Raw genomic sequence first — 22,248 nt, forward strand, 5'->3', positions numbered from 1 at the left:
CTTTGCTGTCTTCCAAGACAACTAATCTGACTGCTGGATGGAGCCGTAGTGTAACCCAAACCACAATTCCCAGGGGCCCAAGCAGCAGAATGGGGCTGCATCCTCTCATATTTATCCCCACAACAGCCAAACACCTCAGCCTGCACCTTCCAATGGTAGGCTTCAGGAATCTTCCGTGTGAGCAAGGAAAAGTGACTTTTCCTCTCACACAGCTCCCCAGGCAGATGGCTGCTGCCTTGGAGAGGAGCCTTGGAACTTGCGCTGTCGCAGATTGCCAACCTGCTGGTGAGACCCAGATGAATGAGAACGGAAACACATGCACAGGGAAGTGAGAAGCCACCGGCACCACGGCAGAGCTCTCACGAGGCCCTGCAAGTGACAGGCCACAGGGAGGGCTGGGATCAGAGGGACCAGGCTCTAGAACAATTGGAAAAGGCCTTAGCAGCAAGGAAAGACCTGCCCTGGGATTGGAGGATTGTGTGGCTGAAGGATGGTGGTGGGGGGGTGTCCAGATGGCCTGATTAAATCCCTGGAGAGAGGACCTGCAATTATAAAATCATAGCAATGAATTACGCATTCCATGTATTGGGCAATTATTATCATCACACGCCGTGCTAAGTGGTTCAAAAGAATTATCTCTTTTAAACCTCATTGCAGATGTAGACAGTGAAGACTATTATCATCATCCCTGTTTTGCAGAGGGGGAAACTGAGGCTTAGAGAGTTTTTTTCACCTGCCCAAGATCCCTTAGCAAGTAAGTACTGGGATGTGAATTTTGGACTTAGGCACCAGCCTCTCCTGCCTCTGTGAGGGCAAAGACTTTGGATTCAGACACTCAGAACTTCGCCTCAGTTTCGTTGCTGGTAGAATATGAATAATGATGATGATCTCCTCCCAAGAGAGGATCCATTGAAGTGGTGAAAATTGGCTATTTAGCACCATGTGTGAAACACAATAAGCACATAATAAAGGGTGGTGTTTCTATGAGTGATCATGGTTATTGGGGCTGCTCGGACCTTTTGCAGTACAGGATCCCGGAGTCATAGTATGAGGAATCCCTTTGGAAGCCTGTGCTTCCAAGCCACAGCAGCCCAGTGTTTGGCAGCACATCACTAAGAACTGGGCCATGCAGAGTGATCAGCAGGATGGACTATGGAGCCAGACTGCTGGGTTCAAATCCTGACTCCTACTCAGCTGTGTGACAATGAGCAAGTTGATTAACCCCTCTGTGCCGCATTTTCCTTATCTGTGAAATAAATTTAAAATAATAATGCCTTCATCGTAGGGTTATTATGAGGATTAAGCAAGTTTGTATTTGTAAAAAGCTTACAATATGCCTGGTAAATAGTAAGTGCTGTGTAAGTATTTGCTAATAAAGCATGTTAAGTAAGATTAGTGTTCCCGTTTTACATATGAGAAAACAAAATGAAATTAAAGCTGTGCCAGGTTGCCTGGTGAGCGAGGGCACAGGCAAGGGATGAACCATGGCAGCCTGGCCTCTGAGCCCGGATCCTTGGGGGTGGGCTTAACAGAGTTACATGGGAGTAAAACTCTCAGGGAATCTGGGAGCTGCCGGTTACCTTCTAGCAACAGTGAGGTCAGGATTGGTCCTTGGAATTGGAGAGAAAAAGGAGGGCCACGAGCCTGGTAGGGTAGGCCCACGGCACCCTAAGGGGCTCTGAACTATTCCAGAAACTTCGTTCATCTAACACTGACTCCCTCCCCACCCTCTGCTATCACTCGCAAAACCACGCTGGACAGGAATGGCAGCCTTCCCGGGGGCCAGGCTTTCCCCACTGGGTAAGGTCTACTGTGATTCTGGTGGTATTTGTCAGATATGATATCTAATTTGAGACCTTAGAAAACACTTGGACTGTAGTCTCTGTGTCTCTGTATTTGCTTCTTCCAAATACAGTATATTCTTTCCAAAGTCTGCACTTTGCTTTGTAATTTATTTAATGATTATCGTAGGAGATCTCTGACACTTAATGAGAGCTGTATGCTGAGCGCAGTACTCTGCTAAGCACTATACACAAATTATCTCATTTAATTCATATCCAAAATCCTGTAAAGAAGGTATTACTAAGTTCATTGTACAGATGAGAAAACTGAGCAACAAAGTGGTTACGTAACTGGCCCCAAGATCACACAACTGCCAAGTAGCAGACTTGGGATTTGAGATACCAGAGTTTACGCTCGTAATTTCTGTGCTAGCTTTAAAGCAAAATAAATGCATAAAGATGTCCAGGGCCTCACCAGCTTGCATTTGGCACTCACAAAGCATCCAGAGATCCGCAGAATACAGTAACTCCCCGCCTCGGTGCCGCCTCCTTCCCAAGAGAGAGAAAGCAACGCCATCGCTTGCTGTCCTCAGGCCTGCAGGCTTCCTGGAAAACATCCTTCTAAAGTCATGTCCCTGAAGTGGTGGAAGATATTGAGCCTATCTCTTGGGGCTGGGGCACTTGAGAATCAGAGAAATTGACCACCTCGGTAGCTGCCCTCTCACTTAAATTGATCAGATTTTTTACTGCATCATTGAAAGCCACTTGAAGGGAAAAACCATAAAGCTGGTTGCCTTCTAGTGATGCCTCAGGTGACCAGCTGAATAGATTTCTGCATAAATAAGTCAGGCATTCAAGAGGACACACTTATTTGTCCAGGCCACGGAAGGACATGTTGGTTTACAGTGGTGGAGATCCTTCAGGAACTTTCTGGAAAGACTGTATGGGGCTCTCAGCCACATTTACAGATATGCTACAGGAACGTTTTTTGCAGAGTTAAACATTTCTGACAAATTGGGTTGAACAGAAAGCCACAGTTGTCATAGATTTTTAGGAAAATGTTTCTTACCTGCTCTAGTCCACTTGCCTGACTTAGCTGGTAAAATTCAGTAACCAGAACCATTATTTATTATTTATTTTGGATGACCAAGAGATTATTGATAAACAGATGCTTTCTGGGGCCTGCTTTCAAGAATGAAGACCATACAATGGCAAAGGACACTCTCTTCAGTAAAAGGCTTTGGGGAAACTGGATATCCATATGCAGAAGAATGAAATAATTAGACCCTTATGTCATCCATATACACAAATCAGCTCAAAATGTAAGACCTGAAACTATAAAACCACTAGAAAACACAGGTGGAAATTTCCATAACATTGGCATGGGCAATGATTTTTCTGGTGATGACTCCAAAAATACAGGCAACAAAAGCAAAAGTAGACAAATGGAATTGCATCAAATTAAACAGCTTCTGCACAGCAAAGGAAACAATCAACAGGGTGAAGAGACAACTTATGGAATGGGAGAAAATACTTGCAAATCATACATCTGATATGGGGTTAATATCCAAAATATATCAGGACCTCAAGCAACTCAATAGCAAGGAAATTATCTGATTAAAAAATGAGTGAGGGCCGGGCGTGGTGGCTCACGCCTGTAATCCCAGCACTTTGGGAGGCCGAGGCAGGTGGATCATGAGGTCAGGAGATCGAGACCATCCTGGCTAACATGGTGAAACCCCATCTCTACTAAAAATACAAAGAATTAGCCAGGTGTGGTGGCAGGCACCTGTAGTCCCAGCTACTTGGGAGGCTGAGGCAGGAGAATGGCGTGAACCCGGGAGGCAGAGCTTACAGTGAGCCGAGATCACACCACTGCACTCCAGCCTGGGTGACAGTGAGACTCCATCTCAAAAAAAAAAAAAAATGAGGCCAGGCGCGGTGGCTCACGCTTGTAATCCCAGCACTTTGGGAGGCCAAGGTGGGCAGATCACGAGGTCAGGAGACTGAGACCACGGTGAAACCCCGTCTCTACTAAAAATACAAAAAAATTAGCTGGGTGTGGTGGCGGGCGCCTGTAGTCCCAGCTACTCAGAAAGGCTGAGGCAGGAGAATGGCGTGAACCCGGGAGGCAGAGCTTGCAGTGAGCCGAGATTGCGCCACTGCACTCCAGCCTGGGTGACAGAGCAAGACTCCATCCCAAAAAAAAAAAAAAAAAAAAATGAGTGAAAGCCAGGCGCGGTGACTCATGCCTGTAATCCTAGCACTTTGGGAGGCCAAAGCAGGCAGATCACTTGAGCTCGAGTTCGAGATCAGCCTGGCCAACACAGAGAAACTCTGTCTCTACTAAAAATACAAAAATTAGCTGGGCATTCTGATGTGTGCCTGTAATCCCAGCTACTCAGGAGGCTGAGGCATGATAGTCTCTTGAACCCGGGAGGCAGAGGCTGCAGTGAGCTGAGATCGCACCGCTGCACTCCAGCCTGGACAACAGAGAGAAAAAAAATAATGAGCCAAGGTCCTAAACATGTCATTTCTCGAAAGAAGATATATAAATGGCCAACAGGTATATGAAAAAATGCTCAGTATTGCTAATCATCAGGGAATGCAAATTAAAACTACAATGAGATATCACTTGACACCTGTTAGAATGGCTGTTATCAAAAAGATGAAATATAAAAGTGTTGGCAAGGGTGTCAAGAAAAGGAACCCTTGTACACTGCTGGTGGGAATGTAAATTATTACAGCCATTATGGAAAACAGTATGGAAGTTCCTCAAAAAATTAAAATAGAACTACTATAAGATCCAGGAATCCCACCACTGGGATATATCCAAAGGAAATGAAATCAGTATATCAGAGAGATATCCACACTCCTATGTTTATTGCAGCACTGTTCACAATTGCCAAAATATGGAATCAACCTGCCTATCAACAGATGAATGGATAAAGAAAATGTTGTATATATGCAAAGTGGAATTACTATTCAGTCCTAAAAAAAAAGAAGGAAATCCTGTCATTTGTGACAAAGTTGGTAGACCTGGAGGACATTGTGTTATGTGAAATAATCCAGGCACAGAAAGAAAAACACCACACGATCTCACCATAAATAAATGAGTATGTGAGGTAAGTAATGCATATGGTAATTAGCTTGATTTAGCCATACCACAGTGTATTCATGTGGTGCACCATAAATACACACCATGCTTAATGGTTAGTTAAAATGTAATTGATTTTTTTAAAAGAATGAATGGTAGATCATGCATGTCTCACCTGTCCATTGGCACAGCGTGTGTCAGGCACTGATGGGTATACAATAGACAACAAGATAGATGTGGTCCTGCCCCTCGGAGGCTGGCATGCTACTGGAAAAAACAAACATTTTTTAAGTAAATGAAATAGTCACAAACTGTGAAAAATGCTAACAAGGAGACAAACAAAATTGGCCTGGAGAGCCCTGGCTTGGATGGACGTATCAGAGATGTTCCGCAGAGAGCCAGGGGAAGGACCTTCCAGGGAGAGGGAACCACAGGAGCTGAGTCCTCTAGGCAGGAAAGCCACGGCCTGTTGAAGGGTCAGAAGAAAGAGGAGAGTTGCTGTTGCAGAGTGAAGGAGGGAGAGAAGCTGGGAGGCGGGTAGGGCCCAGAGCCTGTAGAGTTCAGCAGGCCCCTCCTGGAGAGCTGGACTTTATCCCCAGTATACTGGAAGGCAGTGGAAGGTTTTAAGCAGGGGCATAACATGGTTCTATTTATGTTTTAAGCTCACTCTGACCTTGTGTAAGAGACTGGTTTGGATGGGGAGAATGAAAGCAGGAAGACCAGCTAGGAGGCTGTGGCAGTAACTGGATATCTCAGAGATAGATGCTGGTCTTTGAGACCCAGGTGGGGCAGCAGAGGTGGAGAGAAGTGGATGGATTTGGGATTTCATTGGCACAACCAACAGCTGATGGAATGGATAAGGGCATAAGAAAAGGTTCCGGCCTTAGTACCTGGGTGGACAGTGGCGCTGTTTACTGAGATGGGATGACTGATGGACAAGTTTGGAGGGAGGGGATAGGCATGTTAATGAAAAGTTCCATTTGGGACCTGCTAAATTTGAGGGTCTGAGAGCCATCCATAGCTGAGCTCAAGTAGGCAGCTATATGTGTGGAGTCATAGGCATGGTGGAGGGAGAGGGTCAGGTCCCACTGAAGAGGGCAGGATGGGGGGTCAGGTCAAAACCTGGCTCACCACTTACTAGCTCTGTGACTTGGACAGTTTTCTTAAAGTTTCCTCATCTGTGGAGTGGGGCTTCCAGCAGCTCCTACCTACATCAGGACTTGTTGTGATGGTTTGAGTTCATACATAGAAAGAGCTTACATTTCAATAGTGAGAATTCAGTAAATGTCAGCTTCCTGTAATAACAATTATCATCAGCTACGGTAATTTTCTTGCCATTTGTCTCTTTCTAATTAAAATCAAGTACCTCGATAGCTGGTAAACACTTCTCCTGATGTTCTTGGAATTATTCATTTACGAGTCTGTGAGCTCTGTGAACACAGGGTCTGTGTCTCCCACCTTTGTAGCCCCGTAGTGTGGGGCCCAGATACACCGTAGGTGCCCAGTAATGTTTATCCAGTCATGGAATGAAGAATGCATATTTTTCATGCAAAAATGCATATTTGATTGAATCCATCAAGCATGAAGGATATCAGAAGGAACTTAGACAAAAAAGAAGAAACTCCAATGGGTGTATTTCTGTGACAATAATTTACAGCATCTTTGCTCCCAAGGAGGGAGCTCTTGCTTTCACAAAGAAGCCTCTTCCAGAATTGGATAGTGGTCTGTGAGAAGAAAGGTTTTCTCTATAGTGAGTCAAATCTGATACCTCCCTGAGATTTGCACACACACAACCCCAGTCGAGGGTCCAGACTTTTCAGCACGACACACCCAGACCTGTGCGCACGTCTCCCGGAAGCCTCTGTGATGTGTGCTCTGGGACCTTGCTCTCTTACTCTGGCCCGCCTCCCTCTGTCACGTTCATTTTGCCTGAAGCTCCTTCCTTACCCATTGTTTAGGGATCGTTGGTCCCTTGGATGAAGCCCGCAGCTGCAGCAAGGGTCCCCCCCCCCTTCCCCTGGAGATAGATGCTGTGTTTACATTCTGGAAGGATCCATGGTTTCTCCTTGTGTTCTTTCTGGGCCCCTAGTCTCTGCCCTCTCCCGGATAAAAGTCAAGACACCCGGTTAAATTTCAGTTTCAGATAAACAATGGATAATGTTTTTAGTATAACTGTGTCCCATGAAATATTTCTCAAGTATTTTTATTTGCTCAATCTGGTAACCCTAGCTGTAGGAGAGCCACGTTCAAGGCCCCCATGAGCTGGGCCAAGAAGTTCTATGGCTCAGCCACGTTCTGTCCCCTAGAAGCTCAGGTCTCGGATGCTGATGCCGCAGACTGAAGCCAGGCCCCGGTCCTCCAGCCAGCCCTCCACCACCGCCGGGGTAGCCCTCTGTCTTCCCCGGGGAGCCTTCCAACAGCGTTGGGGTGTTCTTGACTTTCCCACCAGCCATGAAAAGGCCTTAATCCTGGAGTCCAGATTCTGATCAACTCTGGGCCCCTAAGTACCTTTCATTGTCCCTCCCAGGGCTCTCCTACAAATAGGCCCTTGGAGGCCTGGCCTGACATTTAGGTCCTGAGACAGGTGTGCAGATCAGACCCCCCGCCGCCCCCCGCGCCATCGCAACACCAGGCTTCTGGCTCCGCTCCTTGGAGTCCGTCTGCGTCCCAGCAGCTCCCCCTGGTGGCCAGAAGCAAACGCTTCATGTCTAGCATCTGGAGCCAAAGCATCTCCTACCCCTGGATTCCCATTCCGGAATAGTTTTCAGACCAAGGCTCCTCCGCAGAGATGAGTGATGTGTCAGGAACCCAGGGACAGGCCAGGGGCACACACATCGCATTCACTTCTTGGGGCTCTTGTGGTCGTTCACTCCTCAGGTGCTCAGGAGTCTCGGTGCCATAAACCTGGGACAATGGCCCCCTCTCGTTCCTCACAAACTTCGCCCTTACTTCCACCACAAAGTGGGTTCATTAGAGGCAGGAACAGAGCCAGGAATCTCGAACAGTCGGCTCTTCCCCTTAGTTCCCACCCCCTGAGTCAGCAAGCAGGGGGAGTGTGAGGGGTCTGGGACAGCTCTGACTCCAGCTGACACACCTGCCTCTGGGCAAGGGTGGTGCATATCTGAGAAGCCGGCAGGCACACATGGAGAAGTCAGAGTCCACGCCCTCTGCTCCATCCCAGTAGCCACCGTCTCAACTCAGCCCCTCATCACTTCACACTTTGGCAGTGGTTTCTGTCCACTCAGCTAGTTCAGTTGGCTCTAGCACGTCTCCTGGCCTCCAGGGTTGCCTCAGGCCCACCCTCCATCCTCTCCTAGGGTTGGCCATCCAACCATATCACTCCCCTCACAGCTTTTAAGGATAAAGTCTGAAGACTTAAGGACTACGTCACAGGTCCTCTAGGCCCTGCTTACCCCATCTTCTGCCTAGAAGTTTATGCCCCAGAAACATTGAAACCTCCATGGTTACCCTCACACAGCCTGCATGTCTCAACACCATACTTTTGCTCATACTGGCCCTGCTCAAAGCTTTTCTGCTCTCTCTTCTCCTATCTTCTGAGTTAAGACACAAGCCAGGTGCAGTTGCTCATGCTTGTAATTCCAGCACTTTGAAAGGCCAAGGTGGGAGAATTGCTTGAGGCCAGGAGTTCGAGAGCAGCCTGGGCAACATAACAAGACCCTGTCTTTACAAAAAATTTTTTTGATGAGCTGGGTGTGGGTGGTGGTGCATCCCTGTAGTCTCAGATACTGGGGTAAGTAAGGCAGGAAGATCACTTGAGCCCAGGAGTCTGAGGCTGCAGTGAGCTATGATTGCACCACTGCATTCTAGCCTGGGCGACAGAGCAAGACCCTGCCTCAAAAATAATAAAATAAAATAAAGACACAGATAGCCCAATGATCATCTCCTCCAGGAAGCCTTTCTGGATCTCCTAGTCTCTGGCCGCTTCCTTGCACTCCTGCAGCGCGTGTATTCTGTAACAGTGCGTGCCTCTGACCCCTCAATCCTTGCATTTGCCACATTGAATTATAACAACCCATGGCTGTGTCCTCTCCCTTTCCAGGCAGTGGGGCCCCAAGGGCAGGGATGGTGACATGTTTACCTTTGTGTTTTCAGCACCTAGAACAGAGCTTAGCACAAGAGGTATTCAATAAGTGCTTAGTGATTTGATTTAATTAATTGATTGATCAGTTCATTGTGAGAAGGAAGTAACATCCTTTACAAGCAGAATTTGTAGCACCTTCTTGATTCCATTGATTCTCCTCCCCACCCTTCCCTAACCTCTTTCTCAATGCCCTAGGCTGGCTGGGTGACAAATTCCCATGCACCTTGCCATTTATATTCCTGTTTGATCTTGCCGGTTCTCTGTCCTGCGACTGCGACTGTTTTGAATGCAGAGAATCCACCCAGTCTGTGTTCATTCAGCTCCCATTAACCTCTGTGTGCTTTGCCCTCTCGGGCCCTGGGATGGAGAGGCTCAACAGACAAGGCCCTTGCTCTCAGAAGTCCCCAGCCTAGAGCGGGCAGTCCGACAAATAAACAGGCAAATAGTTAAGTCCTGTGATTGCAGGACAGGGGGACAGTAGATAAACAGGCCAGCTCTCCGCACAGACCACCTGGGTTCAAATCCTAGCTCCACTGCTTTCACACTGTGTAGCCTTGGGCAGGGCCCTTATCTGTCTGTTTCCCCATGGGTAAAAGAGGGGTCATAAGATTTACCTCTTGGGTTATGTGGGGATTCAATGAATTAATTCAAGCAAAGAGCTTAGTGAGAGTGCCTAGTCCATAGTAAATATTCAGTACGTATTAGTCGTTATGTGACTTAGCTCAGTATGCTATGGGAGCACACAGGAGACTAGACAGATTCACAGCAGTCATAAAGGACAAAGGATCAAGAGACATCCGGAGGCAATCATTTTAATTGGAGCCTATGAACAGGCAATTTACATGAAAAGCAAATGCAATGTCCCAGGGTGCTTCCTGCAGAGTTTGCCCCTGTACCCCTCTGGGAAGCCGCTGTACCCGCATGATGTCTCTTCCCTTCCTTAGGGCGGACGACTGCTTTTGTGCATCTCGAAAGCTGGATGCGGTGGCCATCGAAGCCAAGTTTAAGCAGGACCTGGGTTTCCGGATGCTGAACTGTGGACGAACAGACCTGGTGAAGCAGGCGGTGTCTCTGCTGGGGCCCGATGGGATCAACACCATGAGCGAACAGGTACAGGGTCCGAGGGTCTGAACAGGCTCCGCACATCCTCCATGTGCATCACCCCTGGCAAGACAGCTGGTGAATCCCCACCGCAGGCGCTGGGCAGAGGCTCCCCCTGCTGACGGCTTAGATTGCTTGCTTGCTTGTGTTTTTCTTCAGCTTTTAAAATATCTTATAAAAATGCTGTGGTTCATCTTTATAGAAGTAGCACATGATCATTGCAGCTGAAATGGAAAAGAGAGGAAAAATAGGCCCATTCCAGAAAGGAAATAATGCCATCACCATGTAACCATCATTTATATTTAGTATCTGTCCTTCAAGTCCTTCTTCCATCGTGGTTAAAATTAGTTCTCTGCTTGTCTGTCTGTTCCTGCACAGGACAAGCCCAGACAGATTTCATCAAACATTTAGGGTATGTTTAAGATACACAAAAGTCATTCTGGGGACCCTAGGAGGCGCCTCAGAGATAGGCAGCTATCCCCCCTAACTCCTGAAACTGACATACAGTGAGAGACATGTGGGCCCAGCAGTCAGGGAGATACCTTGTGTGGTGAACCGTCATGGACAGAGAAAACAAACAGCAGTTATAAATGCAAGTCTCACATGGAAAGTCACAAGGGACAGATGGGGCTGCTTCTCACATGGCAGCTCATGCAGTGAGTTCCAGAGAGGGACTGACAGGGACTATTTATTTAATTACAGCTATAATAGTTTTATTGAGCAACACCAAGGAGCTCTAATATACACACACACAAACACAGACATACATGTATATTTGTATTCTTTTTAAAACCCCAGTGATTTATTACACCTTGCCTTTTTCAATATTTTATATTAAAGTTACTTTGCAATATTGTTCAATATTCTTTTTTTTTTTTAAGAGATGAGATCCCATTATGTTGTCCAGGCTGGCCTTGAACTCTTAGGCTCAAGAGATCCTCCTGCCTCAGCCTCCTGAGGAGCTGGGACTACGGGTGTGCACCACCACATTCGGCTTATTTTTATATGTTTTATAGAGACACGGTCTCGCTACACTGCCCAGGCTGGTCTCAAACTCTTGGCCTCAAGGAATCCTCCCACCTTGGCCTCCCAAAATGCTGGGTTTACAGGCAGGAGCCACTGGGCCCAGTGTCTTTTTTTAAAATCACTTCTGATGGCTATACAAAATGGTCATTATTATTTATTCATTGACCAGGCCTCAATTGTTGGAATTTAGGTTGTTTCAAATTACTTTTATTAATAATGCTAGGCTAAACATATTTACATGAGTCTTTGTTCAAATCTGTGATTATTTCATTAGGGAAATTTTTAAAATGCAAATAGTGGCTCAAACGCACCAGCTTTTCTTAAGGTTCTCAATCTTAAATTACTTTCCCAGAACTTTTGTTTCGTTTTACACACCCTCCAGCTATATGTGTGTTCACTATTAACTCTTCTGCTTATCTTTTGCCTGTTTTTCATTAGAGCTTTACTGTTTTTCTTCTTTATTCAGGAGCACTGTTTACGTATTAGACACATAATCCTTTGTTATAATGTGATAAATATGCCTCAATTCATTGTTTACCTTCTGATTTTGCTTATAATGTTTTCAATTATATGTCCTCAATGCTGTAATGATTTTCATTTGTGATTTCTTCCATTCCTTTTATGCCTAGAAATAGATTCACAAACCAGTTAAATATCTTTTATGGTTTTAACTTTTCCCGTACATCTCTAATCAAACTAGAAATGATTTTGATGTGTGGTGTGAGAAAAGCCTCTAATTTGGATGTTTTCCCAAATAACTGACTTTGTGACACTGTTTATTGAAAATCCATCCTTTCCTTCTGTTGGTTGCGATGCTTCGTTTATAGAAGTAAGAGTCATTGGTGAATCTGGTATTCCTGAAGGCCATTCCTCATTTGCTTGCCTTTTGCTTGCAAATGACCATGTCAAACCAGATGTCAGTGATGGGCAAGGCCACATGCTCAGAGGCGTTCAATTTCCTTGATGCTGACCAGCAGCTTTTATAGAGCAAAGATGACACTGTTATATTGTGAAAGAGAAAATGTCAGATAAGCAGTGTTTACCAATGAGATAGCTTAGGGCTGATATTGCAGAATCAATCTAGAAAGTTCCTAAGAGCTTTAAGTGTTTAGCAAACACCCTTAGGTCTGTTGCATCCTAAGACAGACAGACGAACGAAAATCCTCCAAGGCAAGGAAAGATAAATGCTGAAAAGGCCGTGGAGGCTCCTTCGTCGCCTCTATTTTGGTTTCCACATGTGGAGGGTTGTGACCTTACGAGTCACAGGGCTGCATGTTTATTTTTGTCATGCCAGAGCACAAGCACGGCCTCCGAAATGCAAGTAAGATTTTCCATTTGTTATTGTCGACTGACCACAGCCACCTTGTAAACGTTCTCCGTTCTCTGGTTTTTAACTCACCGCAGGGCATGACTCCCCTGATGTATGCCTGCGTCCGTGGGGACGAGGCGATGGTTCAGATGCTGCTGGATGCCGGAGCTGACCTGAATGTGGAGGTGAGGGTGCAGAGGCCGGCAGGGCCCCTCGGCCAGCAGTCCCAGGGGAAGGCAAGCAAGAAAGGGGGGCTTTTTCTCCCAAGAGCTGCCGCTGAGGGTGCACAGTGCAACAGATAGCTCTTTCCTGTGTCCTTTTAGTTGCCGTGGCCCTGGTGAGACCACCTGACAGATTTTGTCCATCCTGAGGCCCCAGCCCAACCAAACCCCAAGGAGCTGCCTGCATGTATGTTATGTTTTAAAACAACCAACATAGCTGCAAGGAGCACTGGCTTTTCCTTAGCTCGGCAGTCCTGATTTCCAGAGTTCCTGATTCCCACGGCTGATCAATTTCTTCTAGGATGGGGCAGAAGGAGCACTCCTGAGCCATCAGCCCTCTCTTTCCACTTAACACACAGCAAAGGAGGCACTGACTCAATCCCTAAACTGAAGTGAAGTCTTCCTCCCGCAGATCCTCCACGCTCCCCCTCCAAACCCTCTTTGACTCACCTTGTTGGCTGAGTTGACAGATCTTAAAGCTAATCTCAGAACTTCCCTGAGACAATGGGGTCTGGTGGAAAGCATGTCCCCCCAGAAACCCTCCCCTCCCCCTTGCAACACTGGCCTTAGAATCTGACAGATTTGGGTTCAAGTTCTGATACCACCGCTGCCATGGTGATTTGCTTTTGTGCTTGGGCAAGTGCCTTAACCTTTTTTCTCTCCCAATCTGCAGAATGGGAAAATAATCGCACCCATCTCATATAGTTGTCAGAAGGGATATAGAGAGTAGGTTTGGAACTCAGTTCATATTGGTCCCTCCACCCACACCCCAACCTCGTCATAGGTGAAATGTCACTTTTTTACCATGTTCTATGCTGCCTGAAGACCCGCTCTCCCTGGCGGCAGGATATTGGCAGTATCAGACAGCAAAGAGATTGACGAGCTGAAATCATAACTCAGCAACCCTGGGAAACCTTTTCAGTTCAAAATTAGATGCCCGTGCAGTCTCAGTACTGTGTGTGTGTTTTTTTAATGTGAGTTTTATATTTATCTGAGGAAAGCAGACAATAGACATAGTTTTGGATCCAGAATCATTTTGGATCCTATAACTTTGGAATCTGTGGGGATTTTCCCTCCTGCTGTGAATCCTTAAGCACCATGCAGACCCACGCAAGGGGTCCTCAGCATTGAGTTCTGGGGCATTCTCCGGTCCTCTCTAGCCCATCCCACGGATCTCAGCTCAGGCCTTCCTCCGGTGGATGCTTAGTGAACCAAACTGCTCTGAGTGAAGCAGGCATTGAGGTTACATGACCCCAGGAGTGATTGGGAGAAAAGCTCCATGTGGGTGCTGATCTTGCAAGACCCTAGCCTTCAGCTGCCCTGTCTCTTCTCTCTTGGCCTGGAGGGTTTTTAGGCCCCCATCCTGAAAGACCAATCTCAGATTGTTCATTCATGATGTGTCCTGGGAAAGCTTTGTGCCCATATTTCGGTAGTACAAGAGGGTCCTTGTCAACCAGGAAGCCAGCAGAAGAGTGAAATGAGAACAGGGTGGGGCCAGCTGTGATCAGATGGTGAAATTCCTCCATCAGACGAGTGATGGACTTCCCTGGCTTGAAAGCTGAAAGCAGACCATCCCTTGCCTGGGGTTTACCACCACTGAGAATCTCTCTTCAAAGTGTGGATGGCATGGTAGTGGCATCTCATGCTCTCTGACATCCTGTAGCTCCCAGAACCACCACCTTCTGCTAGGTAGAAAGAAGAAGGAGACAGGCCAGAAAGCTAGCTCATTGTAACCGCCATTACAGCTTCTCCAAAGCACCTGAGAGGCGATCAGAATCATCCATTACTTCCTTTCAGAGGAGGAGCGAAGGAGTCCTTCTTAAGCACAGAGGACATAAAGTCACTGAGACATTTTCTCACTGCCTTCAAGGGTAAAATCTCCAAAACACGGACTTCCATTGTCCTGCCTTTGGGGAATCGCTTTGGTCTCTGTTCTTACAAACACAAGCAGAACAGATCCACGGCTTTGGCGAGAGGTGTTTGGAGCATCCAGCAGTGGAAAATCCCTGCCCTGTATCACCAGCTCTTCCCAAGGCATCTTCCAGGATGTCTTTTTGTCCATCTCTAGCCCATGTGCCCAGCCACAGATACGTCAGATTTGCTAGCCTAAGTATTGTGAAGGTCACATTTTGAAAATAACTTCAATTTGTTTATAGGTTGTCAGTACTCCTCATAAATATCCATCCGTCCACCCTGAGACCCGCCATTGGACGGCTCTGACTTTTGCTGTGTTGCATGGACATATTCCTGTAGTTCAGGTATTAACGTATTTCCCTATCCACATCTGACCTTTGATTTTACCTCTTCCATAACACACATCTATACCTCTCCCAGCATGCATATTCTCTAAGACATTCATATTGGTTAACTGCAATTCAATATAGCATATTCATATCATGTGAATACAAATGTTATATGTAATGATCTATATGGCCAGGCTTTAACCAATATGAAATGATCACATATCCACACACAGCCTCACACACAGAGTGGCAGACCCATGAAGTTCTTCCTGGTTGCTCTGGGGTGGGGCTTCAGCTGTTTTTGTGGATTTGTTCATTTTGCTTGTCGCAACATGAACATGAGACTTGGTTGCTATTGATACCTTAGAACCTTCCCTTAGGTGTGAGCCCTGGTGTTTGTGTAGAATCTACTGGTTTCCAGCCAGTGGGAAGACGCATCCAAGACATCAAGGGGGTGTTTCCAAAAGACACTTGCTTGGATCCCACTTCTTGAGAATCAGGTCCAGGAGGTCTAGAGTAGGGCCTTGGCCATATGTCTTCTGAAACAGCTCCAAGCACAGTGACATGTCCTCATTGGAGGTCCTTTGGGCATATGAATGGGTATTGCTTGTACTTTTTCTGGCTGTTATAGAGTTGGTGTTCAGTGAACAGCCAAACAGTACATTCTAAATCATAAGCTTTATCTTTACTTCATCAGAAAAGAGAGATCAGCATCCAAGTTCATGACTGCACCTGGTCCTGTAGTGAGTGCTGAGCTTTGGGCACATCAGGAACTCACCTCCTTTTGTGTGGTCCATGCCTCTTGATTCCATTCAGAGCAGGGACAGCTCTGCAATGCTGGCATTTCATGGGAATCCTTTGTTGTTTCCTGGGTCATGAGAATCCTTAGAACAGATCCCAGGTCATATTTCAGGAGGCTGACAGTGTAACGTGTCACACTGAGAGCTGGCTTCTGCCTATAGAACAGTATGCCCAGTCCACTCCTGGTAGAGGAAACTTAGAAAGAAGGGGTTGGATGGTGGTCTGGTGGACACAGATGTCATTCTTTAACATGCAAGGACATTCCCGACCTTTAAATCAGGAATGGGAACAGTAAGCAGCCAAGCAAAGCCACACAGAAGTCAGGCCACCGCCCTGCCGCAGGGCCAGTGATCACAGAGTGCCAAGTAGGTGGATCCCCCATGGCCGTGCCCTCAGGGAGCCCTAGGTAGGCAGTAAAGATAGCAGATTTTTCCCCCATTTTCCATCAGCAGTACTGACAGCACACTCACTGTGAATGAGACCAGGCATAGACAGAATCCCTACCAATTTAGGAAGCCCAGCTATCTCAGGGGACGCACAGAATGAAGTCTTATGAAGCAAAACTTCTGGAAGCTCACTCTGCCACTTTATTAACTGATCTTGCTGGCCAGAAACCTTAGCATTTCCTAAACTGTCCTCAAGGCCATCCAGGTGGGGCCCCAGGAGGCCCCCCAAAGTCCTTCAGAACTCTTGAGAGTCTGTGGTTCTACGAGGCTACCCTAGTGCCCTCTGAGGCTTTGTGTAACCAGCCCAGGAGGGGAGTCTTCCAGTATTCCTGTGCCAAGGACCTTTAGCCCAGTGCTTCTAGAAATGTTGATATATGTATACATCTCCTGGAGATCTTGTTAAAATGCAGACTCTCATTCAGTAGACCTGGGTGGGGCCTGAGAGTCAGCATTTCCCACAAGCTCCCAGGTGGTGCTGATGCTGTTATGCATGGAACACATTCCGAGTAGCCTAGCAGCAATGAGAGGCTCTCAGTTCATCCTCCAAGGTACAGTTGCCCTCCAGCCTGTGCACGCAGTCACCGACCCAGAGGGAGGGAAGGAGCGCTGGCATCTCACCCATCCCAGCAGTCTTTCCTGACGCCTGTGCACAGCGTATCTCCTCTCACCGTCTCAATGGCCGCTCTTCCTCTGCAGCTCCTCCTGGATGCTGGGGCCAAGGTGGAAGGCTCAGTGGAGCACGGCGAGGAGAACTACTCGGAAACGCCCCTCCAGCTGGCAGCTGCTGTAGGTAAGAGCTGCCGGTTCTCACCCTGGCCAGGGAGCTCCAGCGCATCCTGGCCCTTGAAGTGCCTGTGACTGTATTTTTGCTTTATTCTCTTATAAAACCCCCTTCTCTGGGCTTGCAGGAAATTTTGAGCTGGTTAGTTTGCTGTTGGAGCGTGGTGCCGATCCCCTGATAGGAACCATGTACAGGAATGGAATTTCTACAACCCCCCAGGGTGATATGAACTCTTTCAGCCAGGCTGCAGCCCACGGACACAGGTAGGCTAGGATGGGCCAGAGCCAGAGGTCCCGAGTGGTGTTTGTTAAAAATGCAGATTCCCAGGCCTACCCCAGACCCATTGTCTCTCTGGATGTGGGGCCCAGAGGCAGTGTGAGGTGGTCCAGGCCCCAGGCCTGGCCAGAGCGACCCTACCTGCCAGCTGACAGCCAACTCCATGCAGTGCACATCCACTCAGAATGCTTTATTTTACCCGCTCCCGGCCAGCTTTAAACTCACAGAGAGACATCACTGTTGGTCGGTTTTGCTCAGAGCACGTCATGTCAGCTGTCGTGAAGTAAGAATCCATCTTAAAAATAATAAAACCTTTCATGTTTGGTGACTTCCCTTCTACATCTCCTTCTGAATTTCCCCCCTGATCATCAGCTTTTATTACACACAACCCCGAGCAGAGCACATTCACTTTGGAGAGAGAGCAGGCTGACAGTGATAAGTGCAGAGTTCTAGAGCCTTCTAGATTTTGGAGGAAATCACTTAGCTCCAAGTTGCCTCAAGGAAACAAGGCCAGTCATGCCCCATCATCTCCTCCATCCCCAAAATGTGGTACCCACTATTAGGCCTCTGAAAGTGCCACCCGTTGATCTCGTCATTCCCCCACCCAAGTTAGTGGCCCCCTGCTTCCCCAGCCTGCCCCTGCCCTGCCCCAGCAGAGCCACTTCCATCTCTGAGTGTCATCCTCTCTGGGTTTATGATTGACAGGAATGTGTTCCGCAAACTGCTCGCCCAGCCAGAGAAGGAGAAGAGTGATATCCTGTCCCTGGAGGAGATTCTGGCCGAGGGGACTGACCTGGCGGAGACAGCCCCGCCCCCCCTGTGCGCCAGCCGCAACAGCAAGGCCAAACTGAGGGCCCTGAGGGAGGCCATGTATCACAGCGCTGAGCATGGCTACGTGGATGTCACAATTGATATCAGGAGCATAGGTCAGTCTGGGCACCCTCCACCATAGGCACCATGGTGCCCCTAGCTTTAGGTCCACACACACATGAACACACACATGCGCGCACACACACGTGCAAAACACACACATGCACACACGTGCACACACACACGAGGGGACCCAGGGAGCTTCCCCTTTACCAGTCAAAACACTTCCAGGCCAAGATGCCCACACCGTCCCCATAGATAGCAGCGTCCTGCCTGCCCCAAAGACCCATCCTCAGACCATCTTTCCATGATTCCCAAACACTAGACCCTGGGGCAGGAATTCAAATCACCGGGGGAGCTTGTCTGAATACCGATTGCCAGGCCCTACACCCAGAGGCTCTGCTATCGAGGGTCTGGATGGATAAAGGCTGGAAATCTTTATATTTAACAATCATCCCAGGTGGTTCCCAGTGGTTGAGGAATCACTGCCTTTAGAGCACCCAACTCCACGAAGCAGCACTGGGCAGTTGTTAGGGTGAGGGTGCCCCTTTCTTACCACAACTCCTGTTGAGCTTCAGAGGGCAAAGCCACTCTCAGGAAGGTTGGGCTGGCTCTTCCTTGGGTGAGCTAGCCCAGAGCCATCTCCTCCATGTGTCTGGGGAACAAAGCTAGCCTAGCCTTCACCAGCCTAGTGGCTTTCGCTCTGGCATGGAAGCGGCCGGACCTAGCCATGGGTCCCTAAACACAGGGTGTGGCAGATTAAGGCAGGCTGAGGCCTGAGGAGAAGCCTCCTAATGCTGTTCTGGAAACGACCTCTCTCCAGGGAAGGTGGGGAGGGGTTAGTACGTGGAATGTTTGTGCCATTGCCCTGGAAGCCTATTTTGCATGATTATGAAGCTCGAGATTCCGAATGGGCTACTTGTTATAAACAGTAGCGAGATGTGTCCTCCTCTGTCTGTGCCTCTGCATGAGAGGGGAGAGGCAAATTATAGCAATCAGCTGCTGGAGAGGCCCCTGTTAAAGGAGGAAGACCTGATGAAGTACCTGCAGGTGTAAATGTTGTTTTGCACTAGAGGAGCAGCAGAAATATCCTCCCAAGTCTTCTTATTCGGGTATAAATATCTGTCTTAGCCAGAGCTGTAAATGGTGAAGTCCACCAATGGGTTTCACCAACTCTAAGCTCTCATGTGGGCATGGATGTGTTCCAGATCCTTGGGCACATCCACTCTTTAATCCTGAACAAGACTCTTCTCCCCCCTGAGCTTCTTTCCCCAGTAAGTAGAGGGGATGGAGCCTATGCACTCAGAATCCAGAAGTATGGAATATGCATAAGTAGCGTGCATAATAATTCCAATATGCTACACGATGATTATATCTTGTGAAATGCAGCCCCTAATAATAAGAGTAGCATGCAGAGATGGACACCCATAGTTGAGCGAATTGAATTATGACCTTTAATTTCAACTTTTGCAGGTCTTTGGGAAAAAATCTACACTGGTTCTATTCGTTGAAAGTCAATCCCTTGGTCTCGTCATTTAGTAATGTCCTGGGGAAAAGCCAACTTCCAGATAAAAACTCGCCTACTCCTCTGGTTTTCCACCTTTCCCTCTCTCTTCCCCCACCCCTGCCACCTTCCCTGGCTCCTCTTCCCGCTCCAGGCGTCCCGTGGACTCTGCACACATGGCTGGAGTCTTTGCGGATCGCCTTCCAGCAGCACCGCAGGCCTCTCATCCAGTGCTTGTTAAAGGAGTTTAAGACCATTCAGGAGGAGGAATACACAGAGGAGCTCGTTACCCAAGGCCTGCCCCTGATGTTTGAGATCCTGAAAGCGAGCAAGGTACGTGGGGTTTGAGGCTGTTGTGGTCATCGGCAGAGAACAAAGCCGTAGGTTCCCAGATCTGAACGGTCTTTTAGCCTGGTGTTCCCCTTTGAGTGAGATCACTACGGTCATAGTGACCAGTGGCGAATGTACCCCAGCAGACGAAAGCTACCTGTGGGCTCATTTGTGGGCAGCTGTCTTGCTGAGCATCCACATGAGCTAAGGCACTTGGGCACATGGACAGCTTAGATATTTTCTAACTCAAGGAACTTGCAGAAGAGCTGGAGAGATGATACCAACATGTGTGCCCCAACAGCATTATGAGATAGTTGGTACAACAGTATTAAATTTGGGGGTGCAGGCTAGGAGAGGTGTGGGAGTTCAGGAAGGAGGAATGGGAGGGTGGGTACCCTGAGGTGCTGAGACTAGACCACGCGGAGATGGACGATAGGAATCGACAGGATGAGGGAAATGGTTGCAGCTTTCTGGATAAACAGAACACAGACCCTGCTGAGGTTTCTGAAAAGCCAGGCCCTGGGAGAAGGCTTTTCAGGTCAAGAGGGTCAAATGAACCTAGCTCTGACCCCTGCTGACACCTATATCCCCAGCAACAGGGAAATGCAGCCTCTTCATAACAGCAGTCCAGTCTTTCAACTATTACGACATTAATTCTTAAAAATATCTTTGGGGTTGTTTGGTGATGCTCTCTAGACACTCCAGTCCCTGCAGGGCCCCAGCACCAGCCCTCTCACCTCTTTGCCCCAAAACAGCCTTTGTGGAACTCTGGGGTCTACCACGGAGCCTGGGAGGTCTCAGGGGAAATTGGCCTCTGAACCAAAGGGCAGTGTGGGTCTCCCTGCCGGGCTGAGCTGTGCGACTGTCCATGGGGTATTAGAGGGGACATGGGGCTGCTTCCTCCATGCAGCAGGGATGGCCCGTCAGCAAGGAGGCAGCAACACAGCATCTCTGCTTTTGGAGCTCTGGGCCTCGGGTGGAAAGTGAGTCCCATTAGGTGTTCACATTAGCGCCCGTCCTTAGCCCAGTGTCCCTGGGCCACCTGCAGGCTAGATTTGTGCTTGAGGTCAAGACCCACCAGGACCCCAAATGGGAGCAGGTGCACCAGGCCTAGGGTAACAAGCTTCGGTGAGTCCGTGAGGAGTAAAACCTGCTGGAAGCATTTCAAAACCAAACTCGCCACCCGACTTAAAAATAAGTAAATGAATAAAGAGGCTTTCACCTGAAATCACCTAAGAAACTGTCTTAGTGAGAAACATTCCCAGGGTCTGGTGTTCTATCATTTTTGAGGTTTTCTTTGTTTGTTTGTTGTTTTTAACTTTTCTTCAGGCTATACTGGGAATTCTCGAATTTATTGAGACATTCTGTGTGTTAAGTAAACCTAACCTGTGCGTTCTTAAACTTTACTTTGAGGTATGACATATGTACAGAAAAGTGCCCAGCTCATAACTACAATGCCAAATGAATTTTCGTAAGATAGACAAACTGTGCAATCCTCATCCAGACCGAGAAATGGAACATGACTAGCACCCAAGTGGTCCCCTTACACCCTATTCCGCTGCTATCCTCCAAAGGGCCGCCACTCTCCCGATATCTAACACCACACTTTGTTTTGCCTGGAGCCACAATGTGTTTGACTTGGACAGCTCATTAAATAGGAAATAGTTCTCAGAACCTGAGCCCATGATTATAAGAATTTACAGGCTGAAGCATACAAAATACCCTCCATTCACAGAAGTGGTGGGCGCTCCCATCGTTCAATAGTCAGTCATTTGAAAATCAGGCTGACTGGGTATGGTGACTCATGCCTGTAATCCCAGCACTTTGGGAGGCCGAGGTGGGAGGATTGCTTGAGCCCAGGAGTTCGAGATTAGCCTGGGCAACATGATGAAACTCCACCTCTACAAGAAATACAAAAAATAGCTGGGCGTGGTCGTGTGTCGAGAGTAGGGAGCCAGTGGAGTGTGTTTTGCTTTTACAGGGGGTTCAATGGCACCCCCTACTGGTGAAATGTGGCTTTACACATCACATGCACAGACCACTGGCGGCGGGTGGGAGCGGGTGGGTGGAGATTAAAGAGGAGATAATTTTCCCGAGCCTGCAGCGTGAAGTCACCCATTCCCCAAGCACGGGGGATATTCTTGTAATCGAAAGAAAAACTGGAGAGAGATGATGACAGAGAAATTCCAAGTTGAGAAGACAGTCTCCTGTCGGACAATAGGGCAGCCATCATCACAGAGCTGGCCAGGATTGTTCCTTCTCCTTGCACTTTAGGATTCGTGTTCAAATGTTTGTCCAAACAAGTATCTTTTTTTTTCTTTTTTAAAACAAGGTCTCGCTCTGTCGCCCAGGCTGGAGTG

General features: G+C 47.9%; 1 protein-coding gene across 3 annotated transcripts in view; it reads left to right on the forward strand.

Annotated features, from left to right (window-relative positions):
- The window catches only part of BTBD11 (BTB domain containing 11), a 351,128-nt gene that overhangs the window by 291,753 nt on the left and 37,127 nt on the right, over positions 1-22,248 (forward strand). For 2 of the 3 annotated variants that reach the window (XM_030821312.1, XM_030821314.1), the window contains 7 exons: positions 9,925-10,090; positions 12,512-12,601; positions 14,794-14,895; positions 16,824-16,917; positions 17,036-17,171; positions 17,890-18,110; positions 19,713-19,891. In XM_030821312.1, coding sequence (XP_030677172.1) covers positions 9,925-10,090; positions 12,512-12,601; positions 14,794-14,895; positions 16,824-16,917; positions 17,036-17,171; positions 17,890-18,110; positions 19,713-19,891 — 988 coding nt within the window. The remainder of the gene's footprint in view (positions 1-9,924; positions 10,091-12,511; positions 12,602-14,793; positions 14,896-16,823; positions 16,918-17,035; positions 17,172-17,889; positions 18,111-19,712; positions 19,892-22,248) is intronic. The other variant, XM_030821313.1, reaches the window with a different exon arrangement.

Source organism: Nomascus leucogenys, chromosome 10 (assembly GCF_006542625.1).
Source record: "Nomascus leucogenys isolate Asia chromosome 10, Asia_NLE_v1, whole genome shotgun sequence".
In the NCBI taxonomy this organism is placed as follows: Eukaryota; Metazoa; Chordata; class Mammalia; order Primates; family Hylobatidae; genus Nomascus; species Nomascus leucogenys.